General features: G+C 37.4%; 2 protein-coding genes, 1 long non-coding RNA gene and 2 other non-coding genes across 7 annotated transcripts in view; 1 reads left to right on the top strand and 4 right to left on the bottom strand.

Moving 5' to 3' along the window:
* Positions 1 to 37: 37 nt before the first annotated feature.
* TRNAG-GCC (transfer RNA glycine (anticodon GCC)) lies at positions 38 to 108 on the bottom strand. The gene has a single exon. It is a non-coding gene; the product is annotated as a tRNA-Gly (tRNA).
* Positions 109 to 531: 423 nt separating this feature from the next.
* Positions 532 to 602, bottom strand: TRNAG-GCC (transfer RNA glycine (anticodon GCC)). Its single transcript has one exon. It is a non-coding gene; the product is annotated as a tRNA-Gly (tRNA).
* Positions 603 to 1842: 1240 nt separating this feature from the next.
* LOC115563381 (activator of 90 kDa heat shock protein ATPase homolog 1) lies at positions 1843 to 4346 on the bottom strand. Its single transcript, XM_030386203.2, has 4 exons — positions 3970 to 4346; positions 3241 to 3889; positions 3039 to 3174; positions 1843 to 2292 (listed from the first exon to the last, which is right to left on the bottom strand). The coding sequence occupies exons 1-4, from the start codon at positions 4115 to 4117 to the stop codon at positions 2146 to 2148; spliced, it is 1080 nt and encodes a 359-aa protein (XP_030242063.1). The 5' UTR covers positions 4118 to 4346; the 3' UTR covers positions 1843 to 2145.
* Positions 4347 to 4689: 343 nt separating this feature from the next.
* The window catches only part of step (cytohesin steppke), a 40491-nt gene continuing 17743 nt past the window's right edge, over positions 4690 to 27437 (top strand). Inside the window, exons 1-2 of one of the 3 annotated variants that reach the window (XM_030386190.2) lie at positions 4690 to 4917; positions 5557 to 5630. In XM_030386190.2, the coding sequence (XP_030242050.1) occupies positions 4839 to 4917; positions 5557 to 5630 (153 nt within the window). In that variant the 5' untranslated portion in view covers positions 4690 to 4838. Of the gene's footprint in view, positions 4918 to 5556; positions 5631 to 10301; positions 10831 to 27437 lie in introns of those variants that run through there. The other 2 variants (XM_030386186.2, XM_030386187.2) reach the window with 2 other exon arrangements.
* On the bottom strand, positions 4871 to 6188 carry LOC149091904 (uncharacterized). Its single transcript, XR_016196504.1, has 2 exons — positions 5714 to 6188; positions 4871 to 5002 (listed from the first exon to the last, which is right to left on the bottom strand). It is a non-coding gene; the product is annotated as an uncharacterized LOC149091904 (long non-coding RNA).

The raw sequence follows: 27437 nt of genomic DNA, 5'->3' as shown, positions 1-27437 counted from the left end.
TAAGTTTTAAAATAAACCTTTTAAAAAAAACTGTTTTTGCATCGGCCGGGAATCGAACCCGGGCCGCCCGCGTGGCAGGCGAGCATTCTACCACTGAACCACCGATGCTTGCATGGGTGGGGGCCAAAACGAAAAATTGTAATATCTAGAAAGCTAACTCCAATGTGTTTTAAAGTTCACAGAAATAAATAATAATAATAACTCTTGGTTTATTTACATTTCACATACATATTTATTTATCAACATCAATATTTGTTTAATATGCAATATCCTTATGATTCCCAAATTTTAAGTTGAATAAATGAAAAAATAATTTGCGATAGGGTATAAAAATATATGTATTCATTTTTATAAAAATATGTCATCAATATTAAAATACAGGTCCTTGAGTCCCCTAAATAATCATTAATATAATTTTACATATAAATATATAGTTCATTTGACAACTAAGCAGATTAAATTTATTATTTATTTATATATAATTTGTAAAAAAAAAAAAAATAAATAAAAAATAATAAAAAACTATATGTATGCATCGGCCGGGAATCGAACCCGGGCCGCCCGCGTGGCAGGCGAGCATTCTACCACTGAACCACCGATGCTCGTGATTTAACATGATCGGATTAAGTTAGATGTTGATGCTAAATTGAGTTTAAGCCATTTTAGAAGTCTGCAATACATACAAATGTATATTTTTGCATACCTTTCAAATAACTGTTGACTGTTTCATTTTTTACGCTCTGTTGACGAGCACAACCGAAAAATTGGATATATATTATGCATAATATATAAAAATACATATACACATGTATACAAATTTCTATCAGTGCCAAGTAACCTTTAACCACATATGATAACTATTAGGAATATTAAAGTGCCCAATAAGGCATGGCTGACCCCATAAACCCCATAATATGTATGTATTTTTGGTCAACACGATGAACAGAGTCGATAAATAATGGTACATATGTATGTCTCAGCGACATTTCAATGTACATTTCTATACATACATATATCTGACTCAATACGAGATAACCTTAATTATTGATATTATAGAATTTTGAAAAGGGTATTTAATATTCGCCATTTCGAGGCGACTCTTTTCTTTTGATTGCCGTTTACATATATAATAATCATAGTTCTCCTAAGATTTGCAGTTAGTAAGAAACTTTGCATTCTAAAACATTTCCAGCGTCGCATTGAAGGTTTCTTACAGTTTTGTTGCCGATTCTCGCTGGTAATGGTAGCAGCGGGATAATTTAAAGTCAGTTTTTATAATTTAGAGAACATATATTCAATACATGCATATGTATATAATCACATCTAGAGTTGTCAGGAGTCGAGAAATCTGAAATCGACTTGTGGAGGCTATAGTTTCAATATCGTGAAGGTACTATTGGATCAAACGAATAGTCTCCATAACAAGGTCGACATAAAAGAGGAACCCAATAACAGCAAGCATGATGAGGATTGTATACATCTCTATAATGTAAATAACGTCTGTAAAATGGATGATCATAGCTGTCGTCAAGCACATTATTATATTTTTGCGGTTTAAACGTGTTTATTTTGAAAAAGATGTACTCTTCAAGTCTCGCTAATATAAATCAAATTTTACAGTTAACAATAAATCGTGGCTTTTCAGCTCACTTTTTTTAGATAATAAATAAAATTGGGCTGCCCGCGTTGTAGACGAGCATTCTACCACTGAGCCACCGATCGGACGAGGCTAGCTCTAAACTTCGTTATGGAACGAAGTGTACTAAAGATATAACTTTGACCCATATTAATAAAAGGTGAGGCAGGTGATTTTTTGGCCTTTGAAATGAAACTCGCATTGAAGTTCATTAAGATGTTTCGTTTATTTCGCCATATACAAGGTGTGTGAATCCATGTCGAGTGTGTGCCATAGCTTGAAACTGACTAAATGACATAATTATATTGTAGTTGTGTAGTGTTGACGCTGCTGAGGCTGCTGCTGCTACTGTCGAACAGGTTGTCCCTTTATATATAAATATATAATTAAATAGCATATTTAAGAGTGTAACAGAACGCTGTTGGCAAGCAGCCGCACAGAAAATATAGCTAAGAGAATGGTGAAAATCAATTTGCAGCGCGTTTGAATTGAAGTCGAATGATTCGCACTTAGGACGGTCCCAGTGGGAAGGTGGTGCCAAAGCCGAAGATTTGCTTTATGCTGATCCAGTAGTATCGGTGCCAGTTTTCCTTCATCCCTGTGTACTCGGAGGCGGGAATACCTGTCTGGTGAAGCGTCATCTTTGTGGACGACGACTGCAAGGCAATTAAATAATTATAAATAAATATATAAATGTATATACATATATAACGCGAATACTGAATTCTGTACTTAATTTATAGATCTATGAATAACAACAAGACTGAAACTTGCTATATAAATGGCAATTTCGAACTCAGAAACTAATTCTAACATCTTGAACATTTACTTCCTGAAACTCTTAATGCACTGGAAGAAGCGCCGACAAATAGGTTCGATATGAGGCGCTTATGGGGTGGACATCAGGCGAGTCCACAAAACCAGTTCGAATAAGATGCGCTGCAAGCAAGGCGAAACAGCCGGGCATCAATGGTTTTAGTGATGAGGGCGAGTTCACGTCATCAACTAAAAGCCAATAGGCAGAGATCATCCAATGCCAGCGCAGCGAACCAAATAACTTTGATGTCAATGAAATGTGTGAGGAACTTTGCCAGGTTGGCAGATAATACGAGAGGGATCTAATTCTGTAGTGCTTGCTATCCTTATTTTACTGTTGACAATGTTTAGTTCAGTAATTCAAATTAGAGTGCATTGCCCGAACACAGCTTTTGATTATGTTAAATCTAATTTATACTAATATGCAAATATACAACAAAAACAAGCTGCCCCTTTTTTTTGTTTTATCTGATATACTTTTTTTATAAAATATGTTGATTGTCTTCTCTAAATCAAAAGCTAAGCAGAAAATTGTCTAAAAGAACAAATCTCAGAGAATACAAGTATCTCTATTTGTTTTACTTACAGTTTCCTCCAATTCAATAATCACATTCGAGTAGTGGCCAGAGGCCCAGTTTTTCAGACGCCAGCTTTGTTGGATCTTCTTCTCGGGCACCAATTCCTCGAATTTGCCATGTACGTTTCCGCCATACAGCACAAATCTGCGAATTCAAATAGAATGTCATTTGAAATTCTAATTAAGATGAATTTAAAATGTTGATGCTTACTCGCCGCCGCGTACGGCGTCCACTTTGGCGGGCGCACGCGTAAATGCAGTGACCATTTCGGGCTTGGTTAGCGCATTGTAGAGGTCATTGGCATTGCATTGAAACTCCTCGGTCATGGTGAGCGAGCGAACGTCCAGCTTGCAGCCGACGGGCTTGCTTGTCACATTGTTATTGGAGGAGGATATGGCAGCCGTAGGGATCTGCGCCGCAGCCCTTTGTGCCGCATTCTTAGCGTTGTTGATATCCTTGGCCTGGGCTGGCGTGGATTCGCTGCTGTTGGCATCCTTCTTTGGTAGTATCAAGTTCTTGGAATATTCCTCCTTTAGTTCCTTGATATAGACGCCCAGCTGTTTGCGAATTTGGTCACGGCCCACATTATACATAAATTGTTTGAGTGTCTCAGACTCGTCGTTAGACTCGTCAATGGTAACCGTTATTTCTACATCTTCCAGATTATTCTCTTCGGACAGATTCGGTATGGTCAGCTTGCCGTTGTGGCTCAGCTTGCTGTTCTTTAACAGACGGCCGGACCATTTCAGCTTTAGTTCCCAATCGTAGAAGAATATCAATTTCCCTTTGCGATTGTTGACGGTCGCCTCACCGTTGCACTCCTCCACTTTGTTCACTACGCACTCGATGTCACTTTGAACTGTTCGTCGTGCAATGCACAACAGCCGCATGAAATTAAGGTTAGAATTTGCACAGCAATTTGAATAGCACAATCATTACCTATTTTGAAGTCAAGGAACAACTGTGTCAATCGCTCCTTTGACCAGGGCGTCGCATTCTTTTCCGTCCAATGCCAATTGTTCACATTGGTTGCGTCGGGTCGCTCTTCAACAATCCAGCGTGGATCGCCTTCTCCCCACTTTGCCATTGTGCTGCTGCTCTTTTTATTGCGTGTTTGCTGTATTAAAATATAACTGATTTTCGCACTCACTGGTCCACGAAGTACCGGCAGTATTTGCTATACGCTTTATTCTGTTTCCTGACGTTGCTTTGTTAACTGTGCTAAGAAAATATTTGGAATTTTCTAGAAATCTGGAGTCGCTTCAGTGTCTTTGCAGCCAGCCTGTGTTAGTGAAGAGCGATTTTTCGGTGCGCCACAGTCACGAGACTTTAAGGTAGCGCGTAACAGTTACAGGACAATACTTTTATTTTTGAGGAGTCAGTGGAGCAACTCTGTTAATTGTTTCCGATACCTCTGTTACATTGCTATTCAGTAACAATATTGTATTTGTTATACAATGTGAAGTGAAACATACACAAGATGACAATAAAATGCTTTATTGACAATTATAAATTTTCAAAGCTGTGAAGGGTATATATGTTTTATATATGAGTGCTGTTAACTGACTGCATTTTTAACAAAGTGGCAACACCTCTGGCTACGATACATCGATTTGGTCATCACTAAGCATCGCTATTCGGTTCATCCCTAGTGGGAAAGAAAAAGGCGAAAGAATTTTTTGTGTTGATTTGTTTATGATAAATTTAATTGTGTTTAATAAATGAAAAAGTTAGCAAATACCTAAAAGTTACAAAATATGTTAAACTAGTGCAACGTGTGTGCGTGTGTGATAACCGTGCCCGCCAAAATGATAAGCGCAATGGACAATTTCGACAACAGATCGTACGGTGCGATATCCAAGGGGCGCAGTGAATTCTCAATGCCAGGTAAACACGACGCAATGGGCAATGAGTAAACAATAAAACAAAGAAGCTCAACCAGACGGTCTACGGCGATAAAGATTAGTTTAAGCTGCAATTGAAGTGAAATTGTGTGAATGCTAAATGCAAATTACGAGCGAGTGGGGCGAAGAGGCCAAATGAAAAGTGTGGAAGCAACAAGCGACGCTGATTGTAGGCGTGTGCGTGACGAGTGTGAATATGTGGCTGTGTGTGTATGTGCTTGTGCGTCTGTTAAACTGGCCTTCAATTGAATTAATCCCGTAATTCGGCATTAAGCTAATAAAACAATTAATACATCTACACAGCGTGTTGCTAAACAGTAACAGCATCAAAAAAGCAACAACAATACATGCGCACAATTGTAATATTTGTATTGATTTGTCAGCATCTTCTGTCTCGCTCGTGCGCATACGTATGCTGGCAGTGCAGCTTGTATGCGCATGGAAAATGTGTGCGTGTGTGTGTATTTGTGCTTGTGGGTGTGTATTGTTTACGTACGCTTGACTCGTGTGTGCGTGTGTGTGTAAGTGGAATGTCACTGTTCCAATTAACCAAATCAACAGCAGCAGCAACACCAACAACAAAAGCAAACGAATGCTTAAGAACTATGTTTTATTCTTGCAGAGTTGACACCGGAGCAGCAAAAGCTGGTGATTGAGCTGCGCAGAAAAAAACAGGAGCTTTTACTGGAGATACAGGTATGTTAAAAAATAAAATAAAAAACAAAAAGTACTCATTTCTTATCTCTTCGCCGTCATCAATCTCCCTTCGTCTCTCTCACCTTTGGCCATTGCAAATGTCAAAAGCACCCAACGAGGGCATCGCCGCACCTGCTCTTCCCCTTTGAGTCGCGTTTTCGTTCTCGTTTCCATTTTCTTCCATCTGTTCGTTATGGCTAATTAGTTTGCTCACATTTTGCCACGTCCAATTTGCTAGTTGGAGTTTATTTTGTTGTTAAATTTATTTGATAGTTTTTAATGACTTCGGTGCTTCTCTTTCTCTCATTATTCTGCTGTCCAATGTTTCCATTGGCATTCTATGCCAACGACAACGGCAAAGGCGATGGAAACAATGCAAGCATCAATAAAAAGTGCCGTTAACTTGAAGTGTGCCCAGCTTTTGAACTTTTCGTTGACATTAGCTTTTTGTATTGTTGCTTTTGTTGTTTTGGACAAAACAACGTGGGAGCAACTGTATTTGGCGGCATCAAAAAGCAACTGTAAACAAAACTGACAACAGGAGCGCATCTCGGGTAGTTTTAGAGTGACTAATAACTAATGAAATGTTGAATTAGAATATATACAATCGTGATGAAAGATGATCATATTTAGGCTACATATCTTAAATTCAGTAAAGCTATTGTATTAACTATAGATATTATTTAAATATTGTGTTTCTTCAACTTTCTTGATTAACACCAATACTTTCGTTCAAAATCAATTTCAAATGGGCCCTTTAATGTATTTACCTGCGTGCCGCTCGTGTGCGGCCGCATGCAAAAATTCGCAAAAGACGCTGCGCTCTTCACTCACAGCTCGCTCACACCGTCGCTTAGTCATCGATGACGTTTCGCGCGGCAGACACCACAGACCAAAGACCGACTGACTGACGGACAGGCAGACAGATAACAGACATACAAACACCGACTGCCGATATATGAGACGCAGTGCGTTCAAAATCGGAATCGAATTCGATATTGTTTAAAATAAATTAAGTTCGCTTGTTAATTGTTCATTGTTATAATTACTGAACTAAGATCGTGCGTGTCAAATTGAGAATAGAGATATTCTCATAGAGTGAAAACGTGAGCAGAGTTTGATGTATCTTTGTCGCTGTCGTCGCTGCAATTGCTATCGTGCTATGTACAAGTTTCTGTATCGCAAAATCGTAAACAAAACCAAAACTAAGGTGAGTCTCTCCCCATCTGACTCACAAAATTATATTCACGTTGCTTATCGCAAAACAACTAAATGAATGAATGCGGCCATGTGACAACTTGAAAGCCATTCGCAATTGTTGAGCAGGTTAGGAAATACATATGTATGTACATTCCTCAAGTGTTATCAATTTGATAAGCAAGAAATGTTTAATCTTTAAATAGAAATAATCGAAAAGATATACATACATATATTATATATTTGCAAGTGTTACACTATATAAATTGTTTATGAGAGCTATATAAAAACTAATAGTGAAAATTGGATAGAGATCAATATTTAGTCTGTTATTTAAAGAAGAAGAACGAAATATAGATTTTTCTTAAACTCTGTACAAGTTTTGATTTTTATATTATGATACAAAATAAATTTTAAATTGCTACCATGTGAAAATTAAGAAACTACTCCGACAATATTTCTCTTTACTAAACTTTTTCCTACTAAATAAAATATATTTATAAGAACATATACTCGTATATTATTAAAGTATAGTCAGTCCAAGGCATTTTCAGAGCTACAGGTAGTTTACAAGAATATTATAATCCGCCTCATCTGCTCGTCAGGCCAGATCATAATTCGCTATTCGCATAGTTTTCCAGCCAACTGCTTGAAAATTTCCATTATTCAGATTTATATTACGCATAATTTTGTGCTCAATTTCCTGGGTATTTTATGACACCTACCCGAAACCGAAGACCAGAGACCCGAGACACCACGCTCCGCTGACCCTTTGCGCTTGCTGTTTGTTGATCCTGTTTCGCTGGCTTCTGTCCGCGATCCTCTTGTTTACCTGTGCTTCCATTTACCGCAATGCATAAATAATCGTAGCCCTCCTCCTCTTCACTTAATTTTGTTGACTGCCAGCGAAGGGTTTTTATTTCAATTTTTTTGGCAATTAGTCGAGTTCAGATTTCGGGTTAAGCTGCGTTCCTTTTTATTCACTTTTCCATCTCTTTCTCTGTGTTTTTTTTTTTTCTTGGTTGAGGTCTGCCCAACCCTCTTTTTATACATTTTTGTCTCGTGCTTGGGATATTTTTCTTTGCGTTTGATGTGCCTGCACTGCAATGGCAGTTGTGACGCCAGAGGTTGTTGTTGTAACAATAATAAATGAAATATCTGACACATGGTATATTTTTAATTACTTTAAGCTTGCGTTCAATTAATTAAATATATTTTCTGTTGGGAAAAATTCAATTCTATATTTAATTAGAATTAGCTAACTAAACATAGAAAAAGCTAAATGAGCATATCCATTGATTGAAAACATTTTCTTTTTCAGCCTAAAAGTATGCTCTATAATTTTTTAGGTTTTTACATAAGTTTTTTTGTCATTTTATTACTATAAAATCCGGAAGAATATATATAAACAATAAAACACTCAGCTCAGTTTTCTGTTGTTGATATATGTATGTATGTTCATTTAAAAGTAAATATTTCCCTGATGTAATCCAATTCCCATTTATTACTCCTATTCCCATAAACATATGCCAATTCTCTATTTTCACTGCCGTCTCTAATATCAATAATATATAAACTTTGCGCCTGTTCATCTTTATAATATTTGCTTGATGATTTAATTGCAACTTCCGTTTCCATCAATTTAATTTATTGCCAAGAAATTTCTGAAAAATAATTTAATATTTGCAATTCAATTTGCGCGGATGCTTCATATGAATCATTCTCAAGTATCGCCTATCACAATTGCAAGTCGGTCAAGTATATATGTATGTGTGTGTAAATCATTATTTGTATGGGTGCTTGTGAACTCCTTAATTGTTTGATGGTAAGTGCGTCGGGTGGGTATAACGGACTAAAATAAAATACAAAATACATTTTCTACGTCAAACTAATTAAGGTACTTTCGATATGAACTAAATCTATGGCACATTTGCCGTTTTAGGTTTTTATGTATTAGAAACATTTGAGACAGACAACCCGCAACGCGATGTCAGAATAATACTTGTATACCCTATATATTATTTCACAACAGAGTACCATAATATGAATTAGTTGCGCCGGCAACGATGACGATCAAACGTCATTCATTCTCTCTCTCCCTTTCTCTCTCTCTCTCTCTCTCTCTCTCTCTCTCTCTCTTCTGTTTTTTTGCTTTATCTACTCTAGCAGCTGATAAGATAAGGTGGGTTAGATTTTTGCGATCTCTTCTCCGTGCCTCCTCTATCTTTCTCCCTTGTTCACTCTCCCTTTCTGTCGCTGTTGGCCTCACAGCTGCTGAACTTCTGGCCGTTTGCCGTTATCATTATAAGAAACCCGCGCGTATCACGTTGCTGTACAATGATGAACTGTCATTAAGTTGCTCGCAGATATGCTATTAAAAGCTTTTGGCACTTAAGTTTATCAAAATTTTAATACTCTGATGTCAAAGCACCGTTGCAAATTGATTCTTCGCTGCACTGCGATTACGCCATTTTGTTGTTGATACTTTCGGTTATTCTTCTCTTTTCATTGCTTACAGTTTAGTCATCTTTTGATCGCTCAGAAGCTCTCTTTTTCTCGCTCTTTAGCTGACTCTCTTAACAGAACTGAAAAGTTTTTGTTTGTTCTACTTCATTAAGTTGTTGCTAGACTTTACTCCTGTGTGCATTTGCCAAGCTTTTAAATTATGATTTATGTGAGCATCACAGGCAACAATAACAGCAACAATGAGCCGGAGTACTAAAACATATTGAAAACGCACTTGAAGTGCAAATTTGTACTTTGATTTATGGTGTCTGCTTTGAGGTTATAAGCGGCGAACAAAGGCAACGTCGAGTGGCAACAATGACCGATTCCATTTACATCTCCATCCTACCTCTCGATGTTCGACCAGCTTCTGGCTAACTTGTTGTTCTTTCATACAACACACAATGGCTAACTAATCGAAGTAGTCAAGCATCGCAAATGTGTACAGCATTTGCAGTTTATGGTGTCTGCATGCAAATGGCTTCACTTTGCACGTATTTCGATTTCAAGCGCTCCAGCTTGTTGTCCTCTGCACGCGTAGCCTAAAGGATTGTCCTGACTTGTTTTAATATTTGTTGAGCTGCATAACTAGTTAAATTCAAATTAAATAAAAAAAAATTATGAGATTTACATTGCATTTCATATTTATTGTTTCTTTTTTACTCTTAAGTTACGAATATCCTATTTCCCTTAACATACAAAGACACTTGTTGTGAGCGGCAAAGTCAGCTGTCGCCAAAGAGCAAAGAAATGCTCTCTGCCAAACCTGCTGCCACCAAAGAGCGTAAAACCACTGTAAACTTCGCTCTTAAATAATATTTAACAGCAGATTAACAGCACATGCTGAGCATAACAGTGGCAGAGCAGTACAATTCGAGTACAACAGCATATAAACAGCTCGATTACATGAAATGAGCCATAACATTTGCAGCCGCTGTTAGATCTCTTTCGCTCCAAACACTTGTTGTTGTTCCTCAACGCGCATTAACAGTCGAGAATCCAAAACAAAATGTCAACGTAACGGACGAATTTCGTCGGCGTCGTGCGGCAAGAAAGAAAAGAAACAAAAAATTAAAATTCGATTTATTTTTGTGCGCGCTCGAAAATTTTTTGCATATTCTCGGCGTGTGAGTGCCAAAAAATTTATAAAAATAAAACAACAAAAGATTTAATGAGCCCGGCGCCCGGTTCTAGATAATTATAGTATATTTTATCAAGCAACAAGAAAAGTAAAAGTGTCACCAAAAATCAAAAAGGAATTAGTGCAAAAAAGAGTGAAACTAAATTGTATCAACACTTGAAGAGCAAACGTGTCTATTGAAGTGAATTTCGCTTAAGAAAGTTAACTGATAAGACGTCTCTTATCAATCACAAAATAATAAAAAATATACATATAGTATATCAAAATTCGTGCAGATTGTACAAAAAGTTGAGAAGCCAAATAAAAATACTTTAGTAAAAAGTCAACAAAGTGATTATTTAAATACCTCTTATACAAGTAAATATAAATGATACTTATTTAACTATATGTTTTATTCAACTTGCCAGCAATTTACAAGTACAAAAAACCGCGTCACTTTCAACTGAGAATTAAAGCCAAAAATTGATATGAAAAATACTTGAGACAAGGTCGAAATATTTACCTCTCTATTACCCTAGGCAATATATAAGTATATACATGTATGTATATATGAATATATTCTCATATTTACCTTTGCGCTTAATCATTGAGCCCGATAAAAACAAATTCGCGTCACTCGTGACGTCAGTTTCAGATTTCCGTTTTGTTGTAGTTGGTTTTATCAATTATTGGCAGTTAGAATATGGATTCGAAATGGTATATTTTAGATTGTTATATTATTTGAGTAATAAACATTTATGGAATATTTTTCGATTGACGAAATTAGCATTAACTTAGGCAATTGATTTGTAAATAATTCCTAAAGTGGAATGGATTAAATGTGGACTGGGGCACGGAATATTTTGATTGGCTTGTTTACCGAAAAAGTTTGAACTTTTAAGAAACTTATTCAACATAATATTTCAACTGTGACTCAGCGGCTTCTTGGGAAAGCTAAAGCAAACAGTTGCTCAACTATATAAATGTATATACGTATACAAATATTTAATGTAGTCCCACCTTATCGCTTACACGTTAGACAAATAAAAAGGAAAAAAATAATCAATTTTTCAGTTCTTGTTTTTTATATTTATATAAATAAACTGTCCGAACAGATAATAATACAGCACATCCCAATTTTATGTGAAATTTCGTTTGCTGAAATGAAAAAAAGAGAAGGACACAATGCCAGATATAATTGCTGGGAAAAAGGTCAGGATACGGCCCAGCGGGCAGACAGATGAAAGCTTGTTGGGAGACCGCATAACGACGGGGACCCCCAGCAATATAAGTTACGGCCATACTAACCCGTTTGCCAAAATGGCCAAATAGCCAAACAGCGCTGTTCTGCCTTGTAGCTTCTGGCTTCTGCCTTCATTTTCCCAATAGGCCAAAAGTTTGCCAAAAATAAATTCAAAACAAATTTACTGCGCCAAAACAAAAAAACCAAAAAACAAAGCAAAAGCAAAACAAAACGAAATAGAACAGAACCGAAAGGCAAGCGTAAATGACGGCTGCAGCAGTTGTACAACTGGTTACCAGACTTATAAATATATTTCTATCTACGTATGTACGTACATCTATATAAATAAACACACACATACACATATGTACATGTTTATGTGTTTATTTGTGTGCCTGCAAGTAGTTTATCGAAAGCGCGCACAATTGAAGCGGGTGGCGACCCCTGGCGGTGACATTTTGCAGGTCCTGCATGTTCCCCAAAACGAAAACGTTCAAAACTTTTGACTTCTGCCAGCACATGTGATTTAGTTATTTTAGATATTTTCTGCTTAAGTTGAACTAATTTAACTTTATAGGAGTCATGAATTAGTATATATATAAATAATAAAAAGGATTTTTGATGTAAGAGATTGATTTGTCTATAAAAATTATGTTAGCCTTAAATGTACCCAAGAAAATCTTTCTTGTATTATAGTTAATTTCCTGATGTTTTGCTTTTAAATCATGCGACTATTTGTAGGCCATTTCTCTTGACTTATATGGATTAACAATTTTTATTTTATTTTTTAAAACACTTGCATTTATATTGGTGAGAAATTCTCTGATTTTCTATGATTAGATCGATTTTAGTTTCAACAGAAATCACAACTATATATTGTTGGATTTTCTGCAATTGAGAACATGCAGCGCCTGCGGTCTGTCAGTCTGTCCGTCTATACGTCTGCTATGCTCAGGGAGTAGAAACATGCAACGACAATTGCCACGCGTTGGCAACCTTTAGTGCTGCCATTTTTTATCAGGCGTTGGCCGCGCGCGTCTCGCACAAACAATTGAGAAGCGGGCGCGGAACAGCTCCTGTTACTAGACCGCTATCTTCGCCTCCCACCCACTGCGCCCCCCTCTCTCTCTCTCCCTCTGTCTCTGTCGCTCTCTCAGAGAAGCCAAGCCGGCTGGCCTTCCACCTGCTGCGCGTCTTTTGCTGCATATTTTAAGCGCGCCTGCCAATGAAACATGCCAAAAAACATCGAAAAAAAAGTAAGAAAAAGAACTACGGCTGCAACTGCGACGGGGCCACGTTGCAGGGGCATCTCAATTGGTCGGACGTTGAGTGTTGCCAACTTTTTCAGTTGTTCCGTTTTATTTTTCTTTTATGCCAAGAATGCAAATGACGCGCCGACATTCCACGGCTGTTGTGGGCCACACTTACCGCGTTTCACTCCGTTTTTTGTTAGCGACAAAAGAGGACGGCGCGAGGCGGGGCAGTGGCAGGGGCATCCACTTGGTTTGGTGACACTGGAATTATGCGTTGCTCCTTTGTCTGGCCACGAATCGCATTGAGCAGCGGCGACGGCAGCGGGGCATGCCCCGATTGCATTCAACTTCTGCGGCTAGGCTAGGGAATGCATGTCGTATCATTTGATTAAAACTTGACGCTGAAATAGAGTAACTGTGCTTTAAAATTCATGCATTGCATTGAGCTGAGCTCTATTTGCCTAGAACTCAATGTAATGCATAGCTGATTAACTGCCAGCTATAACAATTTATTGCTCCAATGAAACCAAATAGATTTCTTCTTTTTTCTTCTAACGGAAAGTTAAACATATGCATGCTTGATTGACTGAATGGTAAATTAAAGACTAGCTATAAGGGGGGTGTGTGTACAAGAAAACTAGTTTATCTTGTAAAAGTCAACTCGAAAATGGCCTTAAAGCTAAAGAGATAGATATGTGTACATATATTTTGCAGACCTAGTTTACATTCCAATTACAAAATATGTTAGCGCAAAGAAATATTACTGTTATCTAGATTTTCATAGTATTCAATTTAGAGAGCATTCTGTTTATTGATGATTCCTTTCTAGTTCATATCGGCCTCTAAATAATATCAAATTCAACGGCTTCACCTTTAAGATCTTCAAGATTTACAGCTGTCATATATTATCTGTAATTTATTTTTGAATTGTTGTCACTTTTTAGCATATATTAAATAACTTCTGAAATGGCTCGCGTCAACAGGCCTTAAAGAAAAAGTGCTGCCAATTTGTTGGCAAGTTTATGAGAATGCAGCCAAGTGGAAATGTGGCATGTGACCAATTGGTAATGGCAAGCCTTATGTGGGGTGTTTCCTAGCAGCTGTACTGATATATATACTTAGGTATATTACATATGTGTATATATGTATCTATGTATATGCTGTTAGAGCACAAGAAAAGTCAACAAATTGATGACAAGAGTTTTTTGTGCGAGTCAAAGGTCTGCGACTTGGTTACAATTGCCAAATGCAATAAAAATAAGAGACAAAGCTGTCGAGTCAAAGAAAGAAGATGAAGGAGAAGAAGAAGAAGCCAGCATAATTTGCGGTTTATTAACAGGGTATAAAAACTCTGGGTGATGCCGTTGACAGCAGCAACGCCAACAGAGTGAGAGAGCAAGAGAGAGAGAGAGAGAGGGAGTGAGAAGACACTAAAACAACATCAAAGTGAGATCCGTTTCTGTGCAGTTGAGGCGAGCTGAAGGCGTCTAGATACCGAACAGGGATAGGGGCTAGGGAAGGCCGGGTTGACATGGCATTTCCAGTGCTCGATTGGCTGCACATTGTGTCAACGTGCAAAGAAGTGAACGGGTTGGGGATTTGACCCAAGAGCGGATGCGTTCATTAAATTTACAGTTTGCCGTGCAAGAATTTTTATGCAATTGGTCAGTACGGTGCCTTGGGGTCGGCCGATAAAAGCATTACACATATACATATATATAATATACACTTATGCATGTGTGTGTGTGTGATTCTTGTATCTACTTTGCAGCTGAGTTGCGGCTGTGTTATGCGGAAATTAATGCATAAAGTGCAGTTCACAGCGCTAGCAACGCTTTTTGGGTGCGCCCAGCAACCGCAACAACAACAACAGCTACAACAACAACTTTCATTAATTGTCAACAAACATGCGCAACGCGTGCCCCGTGCCCCGTGCCGGGTCGTTGCATGCGCTAAAAATAATTGCATTTCGCATGTCTATTGGCCCGGCCGCTGTGCAAAGCGTTTGCATTAGCCAAGCGACCCCAAATGAACGAGCGCGTGCGGTCAACTCGATAAGAAGGGGCGGAGCGCGGGGAGGGTGTGCTTGATTATAATCGGTTGCAGGTGCGAAAAGTAGACACTGTCCGGGTCGCCAGGTAACCGCAGACATGACATTCAACGGCTCTCAACGGCCCATTCAACTGAGTCCCACAATAGTGCATATATGTCTATAATTATGTTTTTCCCCCTTCCTCTCTACTCTTACATATCTTTCATTCAGCGACAGCGGTATCAATTTTGCTTGATATGTATATAATATATTGTATTTTACTATTTTTCCCTTTTGCTTTTGGATTTCCATAGTTAATGCAATTTTACTTTAGTTTCAGCGCTCAACTTTCTTACTTTTTCCAATTTGCCATTTACTTCAACAAAGTTTTTATTTCGAAATGTTTCTCTCTCCGTTTTTTTCCCTATTTTGTATGCTATTTGTTTGAAATTAGTTGGAATTTTTTTTTTTTCTTTTGATGCAAATACAAAAAGACAAAATATCTGTTGAATTGCTCTACAAAAAGAAAAAACTAATATAATCGATGCATAGGGTAAATGATGTATCATCAGATATCAAGTGTGAAAGTCGAATATTAAAGTAGAAAATAATTGTAAATATGCGCTTCTAAATATCATAGATTTATTTTTTATTTATCATATCATTTATTAGAAATTAGAATAAAAAAAAAAAAGAATAAATTAAAAACAACTGGGTTCTCTTCGGCTTGTAAATATCATATGCTATTATTTCATTGTAGAATTGTTTATCTGTTCTATTCCAGTTGTTTCTTTGAAATGCGAAACCGAGTTTGTTATGTTGACATATTTTTGGTATATTACATGTTTTCCATCAATTTGGCTCGTTTAACTCTGTTTCATTGGTAGTTAAAACAACTCTTAGCTAATTAGTCAATAAATATTTTACTTAGTAAGTAAAACTTACTTGAATGTAAAGAGTTTCTTTGCAAATTTCTTGTAATAGGAGCACTTTGAAAGCGTTGACATTGTAGGGAAAACGACCTTGAGCAATTAAAAATTTCGCACGGACAAGCTAAAGGTTTTTTTTTTTATTTAATTTTGTTCTTATTTAATGAAATTTAATATTTTGTGGAATTATTTAACTTAAATTGTTGCCGAGCGCATTGTTTATTGTTTCTATTCGTATCTGAGTAGATCGCAGTGTAATGTGAGGATTTCGGATTTCGTATTTCGGGCACGAATTAAGAAATGCCAACTTCTGTAGGCCAAAGTCAACAGAAAAGTTTGCGCTGTAATGCAATACGCAGTTGTTGTTTGTTATTGTTGTTGCTGTTGTGGTTGTTGTGGTTGCTTATTAGTGGTCTGCGATAACTGACAGCAAAACAACAAACAATTTGCAAGCAGCTGAGAGCAAAAGGCGTGAAAATTACTCTCTGGAATTACGAAGGAGAAAAACCAACGGCAACACGCCAACGATACGTACAACTGGCATAAATTGTGGACATCCGGGCAAGATAGACAGACTCCATTACACCCAAGTCACATGTCGAGTGTCTACTGTACGGACGGGGCTGCAGCTGAATCGCAATTGCGAATTGCGATTCGTTTGCGATTACAGAATGTGCAGCCCAGTTCGCAGCTAATGGAAAAGTGCACAACAAGATGATTAAACAGATAGACGGTTAGCAAAGCTTTCCTATAGCGAAAAGTTATTCAATCAAATCTTAGCAACGATATCGTGAGCTGTTAATTACAATTAAATCAACTCGTTAATGTAGTTAATCAGCCTGATGTGAATGGGCTTTAGTCAAAGTGAGGGCATATTATGATTACACTCTGCCAAAGAGATCATAAAACACTTTAACCACATTTAGCACTAAAGTAATAATAATAAAATTAAATATATATATATACGTAGAAGACTCACATAGATGTTGTATATGGTCGAGCGAGCTGAGATCTATTAAACTTGCCAAGTTCTTCATGATAAAAAACATTTAGAGATAAAAAACATTGTGGCGCCTTTTCATAAATCTATAAGGTAGTGCCATTAAAGCGGGCATAATTAATTTTATAGTGCCCGGACACGGCACAAAGGTAAACAAGCCAACAACAAGGCAGCAGGCACAACTGCATATGGAAACTAAAACACAGAAAGAGAGGGAGAGTGTGAGAGAGATGAGTGTACACTACTCGTATATAGGGCCCTAAAGTGCCTTTACTGAGCTAGACAATAAAAAGCAGAAACAATATTTTCCATTTTCCAAGGGCAAGGCGAATGGAGGAGACTCGACAGCCGCTCGTCTCAGGCTAATTGCATGTGCCATAACGTGAGGGCGTGACGACGACAGAGGGTGCGGGGAGTGTGGCCATGTATGTGTGTGCAACAACACACACACTCACAAATAATGGCTCATATGGCAGTTATTCAATAAAAGAGGGTGGCTGCAGATGGGGCTGATTGCGCTGTTCAAAAATTAAAACTATTAAGTTGTTGAAAGTGCAATGAATGAAGGGAAAACAATATTTCAATATACTCTAGACGATAGGGAGGAAATATACCTATTAGATATGTATATGAGGAGAATATGGTTTTATTTGGATATGAATTGTTGAGCTAGAATAGAATTATTGGGCTTTTATTAGTCATCTATGGCGATTATCCGTCAAGCAGCTCTACTCAAAATAATATGGAAGCAATGCCTATTTATCTGCATATATATATTTGAAGCAATGGGAATAAGAATATAAATATATTGATTATATATGATTTTACTAAAATGTTTTTGTTATTAACCCAGCAGGACTTGCATATGCATATGCATATGCTCAAACAAAAAATTCTAATAATGAAGTTTAAGCTATTGAGATCAATAATATAACTTCATTAAATAAACATAAAACTCAATAAAGTAGAAACAGCTTGGAAACGAAATGTGCCTGCACTTACTGATCCAACTATATCTATCTTTCATCTCTCTCTGCACACACACACACACACACACACACACTCATCCCATTCCGCCTTAGTTCAGCTACCCTTGAGTAAAGTGCAGCTGACATTGGAAATTGTTTGGCTAATGCATTTGGCACTTGGCAAACTGCAAGCGATCGAACGACCACCAAATGGCGTCTAACTCGGGTTTTATGACTCGAACTTAGGGACTCGAACTCCGGGCCCCTGGACTGGGCGGGGCGTGGCGCCTGCAGCCAGCTGCTGGCTTGCGGCAAATGCTAATTATATAACAAAACGCCGATAGGGAAAAGCAATTTTATTACACTCTCAACATTTGCCGGCTCGCGTGGCAACAGCACAGCAATACTAAAACCCCCGAAACATTGGGGTGGGCCACTCTTTGATTCTATTCGCCCAGTCCCATAAATGAATTTGCATACAGATGACGCCTAGCTGGAAGGGTTCTAATTTCAGGCGCGCATATGACTCAAACTAAACTATTAAATCGCACACTAAAAGGGGAGCATGTGCGAATGATGACTGCACAGATACCCTGTAAGTGCTGAACTGAGATTTTATTGTGCATTGTGCAGAGTGAGCTATAAAATGATAATTATAAACTGAAACTTGCGATTATTAATGATGATATGCATAAATTGTTCATGCCGTATCTACAAACTCTTATCTTTATAGTCTGTGTATGTGCTAAGAAACTATTACATTGTGTCAAAATGGCATATATACATAATATATATATTAAAATATTATTTCAGCAATAATATATGCATGTATATACCTTGCTTCATTCACTTTTCAATTATAGGGTATTTACATATATATCGAACTATTTGCTATAATGAAAAAAAGGGCTTTGGGCGACCTTAACCCTTGGGCGAGGCAACATTTGCTTTCGACCTTTCTGTCAGACTTTGACGTTGGCGTTGATGTTCGTTGTTCGATGTTGATTTTGGTTTTGATGTCTTGCACTTGTTGTATGAACTGCCTGATGTTGTTGTTGTTGTTGTTGTCTGGGGCGTGTGTCCATTTGCTGTCGCCTTTTGTCAGGCCAGACGAAGATCAATGACTCGCACCAGTGAATGAGTGAGTCAGAGAGAGAGAGGGAGAGACTTTTACTGGGACTTGGAGTTGGCAATCAGCCTTTGCTGCGTTTGCTCTAGCAGCGACCGACGGACAACTGCGCTCGCATTGTCCACAATTAAAATACATTTTATTTATTGTTATTATATTATTAATAACATTTTTCTTCTCTGCTTTGTTTGTGCTGGCAATAAATTAATTTATTATAATTTTATTATTTTCTTATTTGATAAGAGTTTGTTTTTTTCTTTTCTATATAATTTTATTGTTTTCTCATTTTGCTGGTTTTGTTGTTTATTGTTTTGCTTGTGTGGCATTCATATTGGACATATACCAGAATTTACATATAATTTATCATTTATTCAATACTCAACAATTCATATTATTATTCTAAAAAAAAAAAAAAAAAAAAAAAAAAAAAAAAAAAAAAAAAAAAAAAAAAATTATTCTTATAATATCAATGGATCAGCATATATTTTTTTGGCATTTCTATAGAGATTTGCATATATTATGCTCCTATTTTGCCAAAGTTATATTCTATTTTAAAGTCTAAAATTCCACGTTCCATTCATATGATCTATGACAGAAATCAGCTCTTTGATCTATTCAGCTCGATGCTCACCTGAAGTGCGAGATGCAAGCCTAAACAACTTGAGAATTGTAAAAATGCTTTTAGGTGTGGATTTCAGTGTTGTTTGTCTGCTTTGTTTGTTTGCTATTAACATGGCAACTGCCTATTGACTCTTGGAATGGCTTCGATTACAATAGACGCGCATTGTACACACACAGACAGAAAATACCCTGCACGTTGTTGCCCTTCACACCATGCGCTGCCTTTGGCATAGTGTCAACATCCGTTGACGGTAGCTGTTGCCTTGCCACACATCAAATGGAGGCCTAGTTAACGAGTAGCTATGTATTTGATATACATATGTATATGTATATTCACACTCACTTATCTAGTGTTTTGTTGCGATTTTCTTTATCTACGGCTGATTTATGCCTTCAACTCGACGCTGCTCTGTTTCTAGGCAAGGCTACTCTGCTCCCATTCCCATTCCCATTCCATTGCCATTCCCTAGCTCGTTCCAGTGGCTGCGTGTGTCATAGGCGCGAATGCAAAATTATAAATGGAAGCTGATGACTCACAGCGGACAAGAAACTAGCAGATGAATGCGCTGCATTTCATAGGCGTGTCTCTCGTCTCTATCTCTGGCCATTTCATCTAGGCTGCAATGCGCCACAGAGGCGCAGCAGGAGGAGGAGATGGTGCGGCATGCCACACGACAATGAGGCAGCACTCAGAGCTGCAAGGATGGCAACAAGTTGTTGCTGCTGTTTGCTGTTGATCTAACTGTTTCTAGTCGCTGTTTGATTTACCCATTTGGCTGCACTTGCGCCAAGTGGTGCCAGCTCATTTGCATCTCCATGGTAATTATGCAGAATGTATCTTACAGATACTTGACTTGACACGCGTAATTAGCCAGAGTTTAGTTTGCTTTGCCTCGCACTCTTTGGACTTTGCATTCCATCCAATTGCATTGACCCCGCCTTCGTCTATTGCGCAATGAATGAAACATGTTCAGCTATATATATTTCAAAGTGTCGCATTTTGCATACCAATTTCGGCCACAGAGCCCAATTGTAAATTGTCCACTGACTCACGGGCAGCTGTTGACTCACACTTTGAATTTACTCTATAGGCAAAAGCCGAAACATGTGCAAACATATCTACATACATATATATCGTATATGGGCGTTGGGCGTGGAGTGTTTTACTTTCACAATGGCATTATTTCTCTACTTCTTGTCTTAATTGTTGCCTTGAAGGCTTTTAGTCGCTTTTCTGTGTCAAGTGGCTGCTGCTGCTGCTGCTGCTGCGTTGGTGTTGCTCCTGCTGTTGCAGGATATCCTCACTTGCCGTGGCTTTCATCATGCAAAGAGCTGCAAATGGCTTTGCCATTAGGCACACGGTCAGGAGTAAATGCTTTGCGCTTTATAGTTGTAGAAACGACAAGCCAAAACCTAGATCCAAACTATGATTGTCTAGAGTTTCAGAATCTATCTATATACATATTTAATAGTTGAAAGTCATAGAACATCATACAATTCAATTCAATCTACATCGACTCAATATATGGCTCCACAATATTTAGGAACTGCCTCAGAAATCTTTGTTTAAAACATATTTAGTTAACGTTTCGCCAGAGCACTCCATGCACAATAAACATATATCAGATCCGACTATAAAAACATCCTTGACACAGAGCCCCAATGGAATGCTTTTATTGCACATAACTGTTTGCCTGGCTGGAATTTCTGAATGAATGCATGGGGCAGGTAGAATGGGGGACAGCTTCTAAAAAAAAAAGCAGCGCACAAAAATGCATTACGGCCAAACGAGAAAAAATGATGCGAAAGGGAGGAGCTGTTGCCATAGTTGCCCACTCGCTGCCCGAAAAGCGACTGAATGGAAAATATAAATAAAATCGAGAATGAAGAAAGAAAAACGTGAGATTTGGATTTAAATTTGTTTTATACTTTTTTTTTTTTTTTGTTTTTATTTTGAGTATTTTCAAAAGTGCAACTTGTGCCGCTTGTTGCTGCTTGTTGTGTTTGTGATTTATGTTGTAGCTGTGCTGCTTCATGTGTGACACTAATCCAGTGTGGCCATAGAATCAGCTGAATATGCAGATGCACAGATAAACAGCTAGGCCGAATCAGATGCAGATGCACAGATACAGATGCAGATATACATATATGCTGATACAGATACAGATACAGATCGACGCGACTGCGATTTGGTCATGTAAAAGTCATAAATTAACCCGAGCATCACATTTTATGGTCTGACCGAATCCCATTGTGTGTGTATGTGTGTGTGTGTGGGATTGTGCTGCATTTGGTAGCTTGATTATTTGCTCTAACTCAGCTACAACCCGTCCCTCCCACTTCCCCCTTCGGGTGGCATCTTTTGTTAGCGCAAAAACGTAATTAGGTGAAACTGTTTAAATGCACGTGGGAAACAATTTCAATTGCAGCTGTGCACCACTTTTACACACACACACACATACACTCTGTGTGGTTTCTGTAGCCATATCAATTGCCATATCTACTATAGTATTCACAACTATACAACAATGATTCACATGAGTATATGTATATAGTATCCCCATAAGTAGCTGCACTATTTAAATGTTTTACTCGTGCTATGTAACTCGAGTTAGTTGTATTTATCTAATGGGCAACAGCTTCTGAAATTATCCATTATTCGCAAATTCAAATTAATATAGCAGCCCCCATTAGTAGCAAACAAATTGTAGCACCTGGCCTTAAACAAACTATTGAGCCATTAATATCGATGCGAGCGAAATAACAAATAGAATATACATATTTTGTAAATATTTACTTTTGCGCTCTATACGTGTTGTTGTTGTTTGGGAGAGTTTATCGAGCCTTAGATGGGAATGTTCGCTATAGTGAAAAGCCTATTAATATTATTTAATTACCTGTTTGCAATTTTTAATTATTTGTTTATATTACTAATTACCTTTTTGCCAGTTTAAAAATGCAGAAAATATTATTAAACAATTATTTATTTATTTAAATAAATATTTGCTAGTTTAAAAATTCATATTCATTTATTTCCAAATATAGTAAAATTTACCAAACAACAAAATATCTTGAATGACAGTAATTAAGAGCTACTAAATCGTGCCGAAGTTGAATATATATCTGGAATAAAATTTTATATTAAACACAATAGAGTAACTGTCCTTAGACATAAAGAAAATACACTAATTAAAAAATAATTTATACAAAAATTGTATAACAAAGGGCATTTGCCATTCGACTATCTTGCATAATTTTTATTTAAGATAATATTGGCATAGAGGCATTACGAATTGTCTGTCGTACATATGTATACATATATCAATATCTCTATATATGTATATATATATATGTATATACTATATGCGCCGCATGCCGTTGGCTTGTTATGAATTTGGTTTATTCGCCGATGAATCGAGTTGAATTTCTTTGCCTTTAGCTCTTGCTTTCTCCTGTTTATTTGTTTTTATACCCTGAACCCATTGAAAATGGGAAATCAGGGTATAATGTTTTTGTGTAAAAGTATGTAACAGGCAGAAGGAATCATCGCAGACCCCACAAAGTATATATATTCTTGATCAGCACGATGAGCTGAGTCGATATAGCCCTGTCCGTCTGTCCGTCCGTCCGTCCGTCCGTCCGTCTGTCCGTATGAACGCCGAGATCTCAGAAGATATAAGAGCTAGAGAGCTGCATACTCGTGTATACCATACGCAGTACGAGTTTGCTTTATTTTTTCGATAACTCATCCGATAACTTTTTTATCGAGAAAAATCGAAAAATTGATTTTGTTTTTTGAGCCTCATTGGAATACCATTAGACATAGAGACTTCAGATTTACTATGTATATATATATGATAAATACAAACATTTTGTAATCAACAGATTTTGGATACCACGCCCCCTTCGCTCCCAATTTGCAAAAAACGTATTTCAAGTACTAGAGACTTGTGCTTTAGAATGTACACACATTTTGACCATATGATTACGCTCTGAAAATTTCATTAAGATTGCATGTCTACAAAAAAAAGTTATTCATCAAATAAATTCTCATACTATTGCCCACACTGCAGCGCAGCCCAAGCGCAGTCGCTGCTTACTGCGCAGTTAGCAGAGCGCGGGCGCGTGAGGGTGGATGCATGTGTATGTATGTGTGCGTGCATAAAAGAAGTGCAGAATGATAAGAATATCAGCTTGGAGGGTTCAGGGTATCTCCTAGTCGAGCAGTCTCGACTAGAGTCTTCTTACTTGTTTTATTTAAATAAATAAATGCGGCGAACAAAAATTAACTAAATATTTTGGAAAATCAAAAGAAATTTATGATTTATGTTCATTAATTAACTCGAATGAAAATTCCACTTGTGTCGTGTTCTTGAAAATAAAAAAGAACAAATTAAGAAAAATAAAATGAAACACAATTTGTGTTTGGTATTTGGCAATCTTTTCGCCTGGTTATTTGTTCGGCATTAGCATTGGCTTTGAAACTTGTCGCTCTCGAGTATTATTCTTAATTAAAACCGTCGGCACTTCAGTCTGCTGCGACATTGGAATGTATTTCAAGAGTAAGAGCAAGAGCATCGTCTGTCTGACTCATCATTGCACTGGCTACAGAGAGAATCAGAGAGAATCGTTCGACGACCTTCAGTTATGCTCTTTGTTTTTTGGCAATTGGCAATGGCTGAGAGAGGCAAACGTTGAATTGATGAACTGCTTATAGCCACAGTTGCCTAAACCGCATATAGAATGCCCTATAATTATTAAGAGTTACGGTATCTCAGAAGTAGCTGCACTGCGGCAATAAGTGTTATCTCTTATCAGTCATTAGATGTTTAGCATAGCTAAGCGGACGCCCACATACAAGACAATTGATATTGAGTAATTAGGGTGATAGCAATCAATATTTCATATCTATCAGCGATAAGTTATAATAGATAAATCAGTTGATAATGTTTATATTGAATGGGAACTTGGTAGACAACTGGCAGCCGAATGTTATCTCTAGCCCGGGAAAATTCCCAAAAAGAAAACAAAACTATTTGGGGAAAATCTGTTAATAATATGTGGAAAATAGAAAAGTGTCGCTTGACACGAAATTATCATTGACACACACACAGGAAAATGAGTTTCTAAATCCAAAACATATGTCGGAAGCGATAGCCAAAAATAAAAATGCACCAATTCACACGTAGAGAGAGAGAGAGAGAGAAGCGAGAGATATACTGCAACAGCAGCAGCAGCAGCAAGGCATGGAAATGCACCACAAGTCAAAAGATACAAAAGTATCTGAGACGCAATTGGAAGCAACTTAAATGTGCACTGCAGTTATTAACACGCCACGCGGAGTTCAAACTGACTGCTGACAGCTATTTTCAAGGACTCTTCCAGCCAAACGTATACACAATTCACTTTCCAAACCAGCATAAACACACACACTTACGCACACACATGTTGAGTTTTTAAAATGGGATGAAAAAAAAGGCCATTTTGGCTGCTTGTGCGGTTCGGGTTTTTGGGTTTAGCCATAAAATGCTCAAATTTATAAACATAAGAAATGTAAGCAAAAGACGCGCGTGTCTGCAGACCCAGCCAAAAACACATTTAGGAAGCAACACACACACACACAGACACACACACTTGCACACACAGCAACAAAATAGAATACCAACAAAATAACTCAACTGAAAGAAAAAGTGGCGAATAGAGAGACAAAAACCCAGTGCGGATATCTTTTGCGTGTTCAAATCACGTCGCAGACAAGGCACGCTGTCTCGCCAGTGGGGCGGAGCGGCCAGGCGGTGCGTGTCGAGGCGGGGCGTGGCAAGTGTAACTGCACAGATCCCAGACTCTGGGCAAAAGTTTTCTATGTATATGCACTTTTCTCTCTTTGTTTACCCTCTCGCTCACCCTCTCCCTCTCTCTCTCTCTCTCTCTCTCTCTATGTGTCTCTCTGTCTCTTTCACTGTCCTGTCTGCAGCTGAAGCCTTTGCCCTTCTTTTCTTTGTTCCTTAATGCGTACTTTCAAATGCAAAATGGAAAGTGTTCCACAAGATATGGCGAGGGCGTAAAATATGTAAAATATATTTATATAAATTTGATATATCATAAAATTTCAAATAATTTTATATATGAAAATATTTTAAAATTATTTGTAATAAAAATTACATAAATGCAAAAAGTGTATATATATATTATATATAATTGAGTGCAAATAGATTTTATGCTAAGAGAAATGCCTGAATTTGGTTTAGAATATTGATATTTTGATATATCTGCAATAATATATTCACCAATATCATAAAATAACCTGATTCAAATTATACAAATTTAAAGGTCTTCACATCTGTTTTTAATACCAGAAAAGCCCTGTTTCAGATTCGGATCTAGTTTGTATCTTGCTTGCTAATCGACGTAATTCATAGACTTAATAATACTTACTCTTAAAGTCAAGCTTCACTCCATTTTTAAAATATTCATAACGAACTTTTAGCCAAAGCTAAACTCAACTTTCTTAATTAATATGTGATTACTTATGAAGCCACCCTCGCACGCAGTCACATCTGCGTTTGACTTTTCGCTCTACATTATTTAGCAGTAGATTTCAGATATTTATCTTGCGGATTCGAATTTGCTCGTATGTTGCAATGTCAACGACTCGCGAGTGTCGCAGCTGCGTGCAGTTCGCTCGAGGAATTGATAAGCTCGCTAGCATAAGCATTCATATGTACATAAGTATGTAGTACACATATATAAGTATAAAGTAATGTATTTGAAATACGTATATCTAACAAAGGCATCCGCTTCGCCTCGGTTTATCGGGCAACTTGGACGGACGTAAAGTCCGACATTTTATAGCCGTTGAAATGCATGAATATTTCAACTTATTCGCTATCAAAGCGTGCTCGGTGGGGAAATGAGAAGGCGCGCTCTCGAAACGTTAATGACATACGCTGATTCTGGGAAACAATCATATCGTCAGCTCTGCTTCTTCTTCTCGCTGCTTAGCAGCATTATATATGATATTTGGGCTTCTTTTCAGTTATTTTTTTTTTTTTGTCGTTCGCTTTGTATTATCAGAAACTGGTCACACCACTTTGCGCATATGCTAAATAGTTGATTATTATTAACACCCTTTTGAATGCCAGTCTCAACCTGTTTCGATAATTTGTAAACAAATCCGAATTCCAATTATTTCAGCCTATAAAATTAAGCGAAACAAATTAGAAGGCCCCGTCAAGCAAAGATGTCAAGAGTTGAAGGTGGCATATGAAGACTGTCTCTCTCTCTCTCCCCCCCCCCCCCCCTCTCTCTCTCTCCCCCTTTCTCTCTCTCTCTGTTTCTGAATTTTTAATTTAATTTTTGCCAAACTTTTGGAAAGAAACTTTTGCTTTTGGCAAGTTGCAAAATGTAATTACGTCGAGTGTCTTTTAAATATGTTCCTTTAATTAATACAGGAAAGAGGTGTTACCATATATGTATTTATATGTATGTATGTGTGTCTCAACTGTTATTAATGCACAGCGAAATCAACGCATTTGCCGTTTAGGCCGTCAATCAATGAATTTCTGTTTAGCAAATTCCGTTTGCTTTGATTGCATTAGGCGTCACCTTGAACTGTGCACAGATATACAAACTGATCAATGGATCGTCTAAGCAAATGCATATGTTTCTTGATTGATTAAAGACAACAAAGACAAGCCTTTATATCAATATCAATATATTGATATACTCAATTGAGCTTTATTCAACTGAAAATGAAATTGAGATGAAGCAGAATTTATTTAGAATTTAAGCAGAATTTTTATAAATTTAT

Source organism: Drosophila navojoa, chromosome 3 (assembly GCF_054131105.1).
Source record: "Drosophila navojoa isolate 15081-1374.11 chromosome 3, UAZ_NAV_1.0, whole genome shotgun sequence".
NCBI classification, from domain to species: Eukaryota; Metazoa; Arthropoda; class Insecta; order Diptera; family Drosophilidae; genus Drosophila; species Drosophila navojoa.
The sequence above is the reverse complement of the archived record's forward strand: the minus strand, read 5'-3'. Positions and strand labels throughout refer to the sequence as shown.

Bases quoted from the DNA above. Each gene is read 5' to 3' on its own strand.
- LOC115563381 (XM_030386203.2), bottom strand. From the start codon at position 4,117: ATGGCAAAGTGGGGAGAAGGCGATCCACGCTGGATTGTTGAAGAGCGA. The intron at 3,890-3,969 runs GTAATGATTGTG...CACGACGAACAG, and splicing joins GTTCCTTGACTTCAAAATAG to TTCAAAGTGACATCGAGTGC. The intron at 3,175-3,240 runs GTAAGCATCAAC...TTGAATTCGCAG, and splicing joins GACGCCGTACGCGGCGGCGA to ATTTGTGCTGTATGGCGGAA.